This window comes from Globicephala melas, chromosome 3 (genome assembly GCF_963455315.2).
Source record: "Globicephala melas chromosome 3, mGloMel1.2, whole genome shotgun sequence".
Lineage (NCBI taxonomy): Eukaryota > Metazoa > Chordata > Mammalia > Artiodactyla > Delphinidae > Globicephala > Globicephala melas.
This window is the reverse complement of record NC_083316.1, coordinates 82,425,500-82,438,075: the sequence shown is the minus strand read 5'-3', so window position 1 is coordinate 82,438,075 and position 12,576 is coordinate 82,425,500. Positions and strand designations below refer to the sequence as shown.

Here is a 12,576-nt window from a genome sequence, read left to right as displayed (position 1 = left end):
TTATTAAAATAGCATAAAATTTTGGATAGCCCACTCCTTGAAGTTTAAACTTTACACTGATTTTGATAAACGTTTCCAATTTTCTGACATTAGACAATCTATTGTATGAATTTGAGAGATACAAATGCTATATACCGAGGTAAAGCGAATATATATTAATCTTAATATTCAAAACATTAATTTTATTAATCTCTTAATAGAACTGTTAACTCATTTACTCATGTTGTTTCTAAGTCACATGAGTGCTTTCATATGTTAAAACCATAGTACTACTTGTTTTTGATGTTTTCCAATTGTTGGTATAAATTACTGAGTATACGTGTATGTTTTCTCACTGTGTCTTCTTTCTCATTAGGGACTGTTTTAATTCCGGGAGCTGCTCTTGGTCAGATTTTAGGTGGTATCCTTGTTTCGAAATTCAAAATGACGTGTAAAAACATAATGAAGTTTGCTTTGCTCATGTCTATAACTGCACTTACACTGACTTTCGTATTTGTTTATGCCAACTGTGAAAATGAGCCATTTGCAGGTGTATCTGAATCATATAATGGGTAAATATATTTCACTGCTTTTTGATATTAATATCAGAGTAATAAACTATGTGTGTATTTCCAAGTATATGCTTTCTTAAATAAAATGATAAGAAATTGGCTTTTTAAAAAAAATTGGAAGGCTGCTTTTCCTATGTAAGAATATGTAGTTTTTACTTTTAGTTTCAATAATTGATATCATATTAACAGTTGGATATTTTTTCAGAAAGAATTTAAGAAACAACTATTCTGTACTGAGTACTATTCTCGGGGATACAAAGATTAATATTACAGAATCTTTGTCCGTAACGGATTCAACATCCTAGGGAGAATTTCATATTATATGTTCCTATTGATTTAAATTTTAAAACTCCCTATGGTGAAATTCTCCTATTAGATGGATTGAAAATAGGCTAGTAGAGAAATTAAAATGAAGCTAAAACTAGGTGATACTAATCACTGTTGTGTTTACTTTAGAAGTTCATGTTTATTATAGAGAAATAAATAACTTCTTGTTGTTATGACCTGTAAACATATTTCTACCTATACCTGGTTTGACCATTTTATCTTTCCTTGCCTTGTTTGTTTTGCTGTGAAATCCTAAGCCACAACAGAGGATCAGGCTGTAGGACATTGCCCAGCAGTGTGTTTTATGGCCCACGGTGCTGCTTTAATTGTTTGAATATATGTGTTTGAGACTGTTGAAGGGGGTGGTGCTCCAGGTCAAGGACTCTCTAGTTTTGTATTAATATGGCATTCAGATAACCTAAATAAAGGAAAAAGTTTGGTTTGAAAAGTTTGCCAGTAACAATTATCGTGATTTGTAGCTACTGTTCATGTCTGTCATTCTTTTATATTAATGAAAAATGTTCGAAAGCAATGTTTAGTCCAGCTCCATTACATTTGTTCAACAATTCATCGACTGCTTCCTCTGGCAGACTTTTATGGCAAAATTCCTACTCTAAAGGAGGTTCCAGGGTAGCAGGATAGATTGGGAAACAAAACAGTGAATGAACAATGAATTAGGTGGTGAGAGATATAAAAGGCTATGGAATTAAAAAGAGCTTTTCAGTTTCTTTAATTAGATTTAGGAATGGCTTCATGGCATAATAGAGAAATAGAGCTAAAATATCCTCTAAGTATACAAAAAGCTTGAGAGAGAAAGATTTGGGAGAGAGGGAATGGCAAAGGAATATGTTAAGCCAAAGCATAAATGCTAGAAAGTGAAGGTACCAGGCGCTTAGGTCATGTGTCTGGAAATAGTAGAAAGATACCTGGAAAGGTCGAAAGATAGATAGAGGTAAGTTGTACAGAAACTGACTGACACCTATAAACTTTACCCAAATGTACCCCAAGAAACCACTTTTTTTGTATGTTCCTTTTAGAAGTACAGAAACTTCTGGATAGTTTAATACTACTCTATCACCTTGATGCAGAGATGATGTGGATGTGAATCCATCTGATATTTTCTACCTTAAGCAAGAGTCACTACCAGATGAGTGGCCTTAGCCTAATCAGAAGGGAAAGCAAGTGAGGTGGTGTCAGTTTGAGGTGCATGTGGGGGCTGGTCATCGAGAGGTATCAAGGTCTGGGACATAGAGACAGAGCTTAATTACATACACATTCTCAGTGGTGAAAAAAACTGAAAGTGAGTATACACACATACACACGCACATTCACACACACGGGATGTGTGTGCGTGTGTGTGTAGATTCTATTAATAAAGAGATAAGGCTTGAAGTCACAGTGGAGGTGTGAAATTGTCAGATCATTCTTTTTTTTTTTTTTTTTTTTTTTTTAGTGGTACGTGGGCCTCTCACTGTTGAGGCCTCTCCTGTTGCGGAGCACAGCCTCCGGACGCGCAGGCCCAGCGGCCATGGCTTACGGGCCCAGCCGCTCCGCGGCATGTGGGATCTTCCCAGACTGGGGCAAGAACCCGTGTGCCCTGCGTCGGCAGGCGGACTCTCAACCACTGCGCCACCAGGGAAGCCCTGTCAGATCATTTTTCTCTGTGGTCCCAGATTCTTAATTTAGCTGTGTGCCCTGCATATTAAAATATCTACATCATGGACAGCTTAGTCATAATAACCTTATGCAAGAAACACGTGTATAAGAAACAGTACAATGAAAGAACAGACTAAGAAGCTCAAGAGGGCTTCCCTGGTGGCGCAGTGGTTGAGAATCTGCCTGCTAATGCAGGGGGACATGGGTTCGAGCCCTGGTCTGGGAAGATCCCACACGCCACGGAGCAACTAGGCCCGTGAGCCACAACTACTGAGCCTGCGCATCTGGAGCCTGTGCTCCGCAACAAGAGAGGCCACGACAGTGAGAGGCCCGCGCACCACAATGAAGACTGGCCCCCGCTTGCCACAACTAGAGAAAGCCCTTGCACAGAAACGAAGACCCAACACAGCCAAAAATACATAAATTAATTAAAGTACCCTTAATTTAAAAAAAAAAAAAAAGAAGCTCAAGAAATACCTTCTTAGTGAAGTGGGAGAAAGAGAGGTTGTGAAGATGCAGGGTTTGTAGTAAGTACACACAGTATTTTTTCCCTATCTGGCCTATAGCTAGAATTTCATTGCTTATCTGAAACAGCGCCTTAAAGAGGCATGTCTATCAAGGAGTTGCAGTAGATTTAGGGAAATCTTTGCTTATTGTAGAAACATAATTATAGAATAATAATTTGGATTCAAATAAGACATTAATGTTTAAATTCAGCTATTCGTAATAAACATGTTTCTCATATATACATATATATGCATAAACACACATGTGTATTTTTAAAATTATATATTTTTTGTGTATAATCAAAATGATATATTTTAAATATTTTTAATATTCAATTTTTAAAAATTTAAGATTTTTATATATTAAAAATATGTATATATTAAGAAAATTTAATAAACTTCACAGGCACTGGCTATTTTCCTGGTAATAGTTTCCCCTTTACTTTATGAAATAAACCTTTAGAAAATGTGTAGGCTAAGGTGATTAAACCCTTGATAATAAAGAATATATTCTATATTTCTTTGTTTCTACTGTAGTTTGCCTCAGACTGTCTTAAATTTTCATGTTCTTAGTAATCATTTATCAATAATATGGGGATTATATATTGGAAAAATTTAATTTAAAAATTATTGTGTAGAGGTTATTTCTAGAGTTGCAGGGATAGTTTTTCTGTCACCTTATTTCTACATCTATATTGTAAACTAGATGTGGGCAGAGACTATCCTGATTGCTTTCATGAATGGAATCATGCTTGATAAAGACATCTAGCAGCAGCCTGTGGAATAGATTTGAAGACAGAGAGACTCTAAGCAGAGAGATGAATTACTTAAAATTTACTCTTTGATCACCCTTTCCTTCAAACTCCCTACTGATTTGTTCCCCATTTGTTTTATATTCTTCTCTTTAATCTGTTTCCTTCATGAGCTTCTTGTTCTCCACTTACTCCTTAGGTATCATCATTTTGCAACATAGCAGTTATCTTCTGATACTTAGATAAATCACTCATTTACTGTTTTTGATCCCCAGTGCAAGAAACTTGGCTTCATGGCTGCAGGGAATTTTATTCCTCCCTCCCTCCCTCTTCCCTTCCTCCCTTCCTTTCTTTCCCTCTCCCCGCCTCCGTCTCTCCCTCCCTCCCTCCCTGCCCTCCTTCCTCCCTCCCTTCCTTCCTCTATCTTTGTCTCTACTTCTTTATTTATTTTAGATATATTTCCACCACTTTGAGTCTAGCACATGATTGGAGCTCACTACGTATTCATGAAATAAATGAACTCCCAAGACCTCTCTGTACTCTTCAGCTCTTTATATGGTTGATCTTATCATTCTCAGAGTTTCAGCTACATCTATATGCAAATGGATATTAAGATACCTGGCTCCAGGCAAGATTTCTTCACCAAATTTGAGACTCTTAATCTCAATATGTATAAAACCATACCCATCACCTCCTCCCCAGAACTAGTTCTTCTCCACCAAAATGCCAAGTTAGACACTAGGAGTCACTCTTGACTTTTCCATCCTGTTCCTATCTTCAGTCAACCAAACACCAAATTTTACTGATTCTACATCCAAAATATTTCTCAAATCTGTTTTTTTTTTTTAATCAAAATTCTATTTTAGTTCTCCTACACATTATCATAATTTATTGCCTAGGGTATTGTAACTGGTCCCCTTCCTCCAAATTCAAACTCCACATAGGGTTATTTCTTTAAAATGTACTTTTCACATTGCCACTTTTCAGTCTAAAATACTTGATTACTTTTTCAAAATAAGTTAAAGCCCATTGTTTTTTAACAAGGCCCATGAGGCTTTCAACAATCTGGTCCATGACTCTTTTTCAACTACATTTCCTATCACTCTCTGCCTCAGACATCATTCATATTTCTCCATATAGAATGTTATTTCTCACCTTTTGACTTTTATCAGCTTCTCTGAAGTACCCTTCGCCTTCCCCATTTACTCAGCTAACTCTTACTCATTCTCTAAGACTGATCTCAGACAGATGCTCCTTCAGACCCACTTATCTAAACTTTGGCTTGTTTTAAGTGTCATTCCTCAGTGCAGATGTATAAAATACACTCTGTTGATATCTATAACCACAGTCTATAACCATATTAGTGTATAAATTTGTGTCCACTCTACTCCTAGACTGTGAAATCTTTGAGAATGGTGACTGTCTTATCAGCTTTGTAGTCCCAATACCTAGCATAGGGCCTAGCACTTGCTCAATATATATTGGTTTAATGAACAAATAAATAAGGGATTGGAGATGTATCTTTGCCTAGGGTAACCCTTTATATTTTAAAAGATGTTCCTCCTATTAAGAGGCAGCATGGAACAACACCAAGCCTGGGAACCAGGAGTATTATATTTGGAAAAGAAAGAAAAGTAAATTAATTTCTCTGGGACTTAGTTTTCCCATTGATAAAGTGAGTATGCTGAAGATTACAATTGTATTCATCCTTCCAGGTTTAAAATTTCACTCACATCCCAGGGAAATTAGGCAGTGTGTGGATACATTTTGGTTGTCACAACTAAGGGGATGCTACTGGCATCCAGTGGGTAGAGGCCAGGGATGCTGCTAAATGTACTACAACCCACAGAACCAGCCCTCCCTCACCCCGCACCAAAAAAAGAAAGAAAGAAAAAAAAAGAATTATCTGGTACCAAATGAGAAACTGCTTTATTTGCTTACTCTGCCTATGTTTTTTAAATCATTGACAGACATTATATTATATAGCTATTGTTTCTACTGCCTGTCTCTTCCACAAGAAGTTAATTAAGCTGTATGTGAAAAGGCAGACATTCTGTTTGTTTTATTTGTTCAGTAATTAAATGAAGTGTTGAGTAAGTGAATAAATGATTGAATGGCAAGATATAACAATGCTTCTGAACTGTTCATTAAAAGTTATAACATAGATAATTTACCCATCTTTTATTTCTTGTTGACAGGACAGGAGAACTGGGAAACTTGATCGCTCCTTGTAATGCCAATTGTAACTGCCTGCGATCATATTATTATCCTATCTGTGGAGGAAATGGAATCCAATATTTTTCTCCCTGCTATGCAGGTTGTACAAATTCTGTTTCCAAAAGACATCCAAAGGTAACTTGTGTCTTTACCTTACTTTACCTTACTTCTTTTACCTCAATGAGGCAGTATGTTTGTGTATTTCTGATGCCCTTCCTTATCCCTCTAGTGGTGTTATGCTGTGCCTAGTCTTTCCTTCCTGGCCCACCTCCTCCATTCAGAAGCCAGGCATAAAGTTTCAGTCAAGTAAAATGAGTAAGTTCGAGAGATCTGCTATACAACATTGTACCTGTGTGAACAATAATGCATCGTACACTTAAAATTTGTTGTGTTCTTACCTTAATTAAAAAAAAAAAAAAGGCCCCTGACCACTCCATATGAAAAAGATTCTTCTTCCTTTATACCTCACATTCAATTACTGTTGAAAAATCAATTTAGCAGTTCTTCACATTACATCTTTATAACATCACTTCTGTTATAGAAGTGAAATATTATTTACCTTTTTACATTGTTTTATTTTTTCTCAACTATACTTTATGTCGCTGGAAGTCAGGGAACTTCTCTTATTCTTACTGAGTACAGTGTATATAATAAAAACACATAAATATTTGTTGCTTTTAATTGATACACCATGGACACATTAAAAATATATACAGATCACTAATCTGTTCTCAAATGCAAGTTTACTTTTAGCTGTGGATTAGAATGCATATCAGGACTTCCCTAGTGGTGCAGTGGTTAAGAATCCGCCTGCCAATGCAGGGGACACGGGTTCTATCCGTGGTCCGGGAAGATCCCACATGCCGCGGAGCAACTAAGCCTGTGTGTCACAACTACTGAAGCCCATGTGCTCTAGAGCCCGCATGCCACAACTACTGAGCCCACGCACTGCAAATACTGAAGCCTGCGCACTCTAGGGCCCGTGCTCCACATATGAGAAGCCACCGCAATGAGAAGCATGTGCACCGCAATGAAGAGTAGCCCCCGCTCGCTGCAACTAGAGAAAGCCTGCGTGCAGCAATGAAGACCCAACACAGCCAAAAAATAAATAAAATTAAAAAAAAGAATGCATATCAGTTTACCTAAATATGATTTCTTTTTAATACAATTAAATGGTTTAAGAAAATCCAATAGAATTTTGTTGTATTACATCTACACTCTAAAGATTTTATCTTCGTTAAATTTAATAGCCTGGGAAGAAATAATATTCACATTACTAGTAGTACATAATAGGTAATGTTATGCATTAATAGATAATGTGATAACTTTAAAAAGACCTGAGGGAAATATATAATATGATATAAGAGACTACAATGAATAAGGTATGTAAGAATTATATGACAAAACAGCACAATCTTGGATATTTGAAATATGTATTAGTGAAATGGCATTCCTTTTCCTATATAAAGATAACTTTAAGATTGCAAGAAAAGATTTTTACATAAATAAATAGAAATCATTAATTGAAATAATCTGTAACAGTACTTCAGATTTATTTTAGAACTAACACAGATGTCTGTATGTGTGTGTGTGGTTATACACATTTATATGTTCATATATATGCACATAAATATATGTCTGTACATATGTGTACATATCTTTAATGATTTTGTGTGTAATAAATACGTCGAACATTTATCTCAACAGAGATGTAGGATTTCATCTTTCTGCTAGGGGTAAACCAGAATGTGAGAAACAGTATACATTTTTTTTCATATTACCTAGCTTATAGACTTAAAAATAGTTGTCTAAGAACATTGAAAAATATGCCAGAAAAAATGTGGTGAATCATAGCAGACTTAATAGACTTGGTTGACGTGCAGTTTTAATCCTTGGAGTAAAACTAACTAAATAACTACCATAAAGTTCCTGTGAAAATTTAATGAAAGATTACCATGCCTTCAAACCAGTGGACATCTGGGGTTGCTTTAGTTTCAAAACAGGTTGAGAAAATTAGGTGTTTGTGTCAGTTATAAGGAATCAGATTCCACAAGTGAGCATAATACATATCATAGGTGAAGGTAAACTATTCCTTTGAGAGGCAGATAAGTAGGTAGCATTTTCTTGTATATAAAATATCATCAATCAATAAGTGCTATTGACTAACTCTAATTAGAAGATTATGACAAGGAATTAAATTAATGGAAGGGTTTTACTCACATAGCAAAATGTATAGACACAAATACCGTCCTGCACAAGGAAACCAAAATAAATGAATAAATAAGTAAATAAATAAAAAATCTAATACCCAGAGCACACTTGAAATGGTATTGGTTATTTTGACATGGTTAATTCGATATTTATATTTGTCACCAAATATTATCATCACCAATTTAAACAATAAATTGTCTTCTAGGGATTGTTTCAGAAAAGCAAGTTATTTTGACTTCCAAATTTTCTTTTTGACCTGGCTTTTTTATGTCCAACTAGTCCATGTAACAACTCATTTTTTCACAGGATCTTTTTATGAAATATATCAGATAGGCAAAATGCATTGATAATAATGTAATAAATATCTATGCACATTTGTTCACAGAAATAGAATATATTTCCTACCAGTGATCTGAACTACAAAAACAGATGTTGACTAGCAGCTAGCTATATTATAGGCAAATATATACTTTTTTATGTAAGAGAGTTGTAAAGCTTCATTAAGATACAAAATACTGTTTTCAGTTTTCCTTCTTAAAAATTTTAAAGGCTACTTTATTTCATTATTTGACATATCGGATTGCTGAGTATGTAATATTTCATTTTAGGAATGTCACCTGCATATTTGATTTTCCTGGATCAGTACCAGTGGTCTCTGGCCTTTGGGACAGTAAAAGCACCACTTCACTTTGACTTCTCTAGCTCTGCTCTGACTTTATTGAGGCCTTAAACATATAAAAAGATTTGTAGTAAGGGTGGGCTTGAGATGTAAAAAGCCTTTAAAAATGATTATGCCTAACTTTTCAAATACCTGAACTCTTTTCCTGCAAAAGTAATACTTGTGATTTTTAAACATGTTACTTTCCAACATTTCATATTATTAATTTATATGTATACATATATGTGCATATATATGTGTGTATATATATTAAATAGTTAATATGTTAATAAAAATAGCCTTCAGGATAACATAATAACTTCTAGTTTTTGATTATCATAAATATGCCATCTTAAGAAGGATCCAGTTTGCTTTTGGTAAAACAATTCAAAAAGTTCAGAAAATTATAGTAAAAAGGTTTAGTTGAAAGTAGTTTTTTTTTCCTCAAACTCTTGTAATGTATTAGTTAATTTACTGTGGCAATTGTTAAAATTAGAGTGTTAGTTCTTTCAAACTAGCATAAATAGTGAGATTGTCACTATGCATGCTTTTCTTTGTGTCCTAATAATGGAAAAGAAGAAAATTAGGAAAACTATTTGAACAATTGTGATCTATTGAAAGCAGCCTAGAATGTGTGAGATCATCTAATTGTTATATTCTTGTCAATTTGTTTTATAAGACATGAATCAATAACAGGTTACAAGTTAAAATAATGGACACAAAAGTCAAATACAGATTATTCTGCTTTGTAACTATGGCCCCTTGTTTTCACTTGCTTGATTTCTTAAGGGTTATTACTGTTTCTTATCACTATTTGATGTGTATGAATTAAGACTGTGTGTTTGCCATGTCTAAAAGTCATATAATTTGCAATGATAAAATATGTTTTGAAGATAAGCACTTTTAGTATGTTTATATCTAATATTTCCAGGTATATTATAACTGTTCATGTATTGAAAGAAAAACAGAAGCAACACCTACTCCATCAAGTTTTAGTTTTGAAGCTCAAGCTGGGAAGTGTTCGAGTCAATGTAAAAACTTGCCTGTATTCCTTGGCATTTTCTTTGCTGCAATTGTTTTTACCTTCATGGCTGGTACTCCTATAACTGTGTCTATCCTAAGGTATGTGTTATATTGTGAAATTTGCCATCCCTAAGCCAACATGTTGAATGAAAAAAAAATGGACTTAGGGATTTATTTGGGGTTTATATTGACTGTTGGTTCCAATACTAATTCAGCCCTTACAAGATCATTAGTTCTGTGGCATTGGGAATACTACCTCATTGAACCCAAGATGTTTGAGGCTTTAACAAGATCATGGTTGTGAAAGTGTCTTAACATTGCCTACTTGACGTGTACTCGATGCTAGTTTCTCTGCTTCTTTCATGAGGCTTCGGTTGTAAGCTGGAGTTATAATCATTTGCATTTGAGTATGATGGAAATGGCAGTGCATTCCACATGTGTCAGAATCAGAATGATGTGCATTCTGTCTTATACAGTAGGTGCTGTGATATTAAACCTTCCTGTAAACAGTAAAATATGCTGGCTGTCCCCTGGCTCTTCAGTGTTTTGTGCTTTCATTGGCTCTTCTTCCTTCCACACCACTTTGTAAAAATATTTCCTATTTGCCCTTCCGTAAGCTCATCAGCCTTTCGATATCTTTCCTAACAAACTAGGTTTTTCCGTCTTCAATTTTTGTTCCTTGATACTCACTGCTTTTTCACATACTTTTTGACAAACAGACGCTTCAGAGATTTTGTCTAAAAACATTAAGTAGTCTGTTAACATAACACCTATTACATCTATGTCACTTTTTACCTACATATATATATTTTTAAAGACTACTTGTTCTCTTCTATCTCCCATCTAACTCTCTTGTGTGCCAACATCATGTCTCATTCATCTCTGAGAGTTATTACTTAAAGAAATATTGTTGAATCAAATTGAGCGTCAGAAATTGTTTTACACTACCTCAAATTTGTAACCGTAACTCACAGGTATGATTTCTATCTCAAAGTTAATAAGAGAATAAGAATTATTTGCTTGCAACTTAAGCCATATGACTTGTAACTTATGGGATAGTCAAATAGAAGTCTTGTTAATGAATGTCCTTTCTTCTTTACATTTGCTAAAATTCATACATATTCAATACATTTGTTAAAACTCATTTGACTCCTTTTTGGTATTATTTGCAGTATTTTAGTTGAGATAACATTTTTCTTCTCTTATAATTCCAGAAAGGTTGAACTGTATATAAGCTGTTATAAATAATTTGTTTATTTCATGTGTGTAGTATTTGCTTTAATCTAGAAATGCTAAGCTGTTACAAAAATGAATTTGCTCAAAGAGTAAATACACTATACAACCATTTTTTGTCTTGTATGCATTTAATATATCCAGGTGTGTTGATCAAAAGCAGCGGTCTCTAGCATTGGGAATACAGTGTGTGTTGCTTCGATTATTAGGTATGCCATTTTTCTTAATGCATTGGTAACTGTTGGTTATTTTTATTCATTACTGTTATTGATTTATTCACTTACAGTATGTGCCAAGAAAACAATTAGTTTAACTGCAGTGGAACTGCAATTAGTTTCTGCAATTGTCATTGAAGAGAGCTGTTTTTCACTATTCAAGATGTAGTATTATTTATATATCACATAGGAAAATAATGACTTTACTTTTCACCTACCTGATTGGTTAACTGTTGTTTCCAATTCTGTAGCAAATATAACCCTAAAGAGTATATTATATTTATTTAAAATATAACATATTATCATCAGCACATTTCTAATAGAGCAAGTAAAAGACATAATTTTTTTTCTATTCATATAAAACCCATCACCAACATAAATTATGATAAAATCTTATTTTAACTATTGTAATTCCTTTTCCTCTCTGTATTTAACTCCATTTAGGACATAATTATGTTACATTAGCATTGAAAAATGATGAATTTATATGTTTCAATAAAAACTGTGCTGTGAATATTGTATCTAGTTAAGAATTGATGGAAGAAATAATTTATGCCAGAAAATTTTTAAGGTTCCAGATGTAGGAAGAATAATAAGGCAGAAACATGTCTTACGCGTAATTATATGTGTGTATAATTTTATGAATAATATTATGAATAATATTAATGAATAATATTATGAATAATATTAAGATTATTTATAAAAATAAAAATCAAAAGCAGGAAATATTAAGAGATCCCCTAGACCAAGTTTTCAGTTTTTTAGATGAGTAAATTAAGGACCTGAGAGATTCAGGGATTTGCCCATAGTTGCACAATTAATGGTGAACTAGGCATGTTAGTGTGAACGTTTGTGTGCATGTACATATGTACATTCCCATGCATATCTATGTCACCGAATGTATGTATATATATATATAAATATATATACACACCCACATTAGTTTACATGCACATGCACACACACCCGCACACACACGCATAATATATATGCTGTAGTTTAGGAGACTTACTCTGTGCATCAATAATTTATTTTTATTTTTTTAAAGTATAATAGCTAATTTCAAAGACATTTATTAAATTAGAAAAGCAGTGAATTAGAATATTTACTTAACTAAATATTAACCCAATACATGACAGAGACGTTTATTAAAATAATTTCTTGAATTGATTAGAAATATATAATATGTATAATTATTTTAGAATGTTTTATCTGCATTTCTTTATA

The 12,576-nt window shown here is 33.9% G+C and overlaps 1 protein-coding gene across 1 annotated transcript in view; it reads left to right on the top strand.

Annotated features, from left to right (window-relative positions):
- Nucleotides 1-12,576, top strand: part of SLCO4C1 (solute carrier organic anion transporter family member 4C1) — a 60,683-nt gene that overhangs the window by 45,606 nt on the left and 2,501 nt on the right. The window contains exons 8-11 of the mRNA XM_030848539.2: nucleotides 356-551; nucleotides 5,991-6,144; nucleotides 9,810-10,000; nucleotides 11,279-11,343. Coding sequence (XP_030704399.1) covers nucleotides 356-551; nucleotides 5,991-6,144; nucleotides 9,810-10,000; nucleotides 11,279-11,343 — 606 coding nt within the window. The remainder of the gene's footprint in view (nucleotides 1-355; nucleotides 552-5,990; nucleotides 6,145-9,809; nucleotides 10,001-11,278; nucleotides 11,344-12,576) is intronic.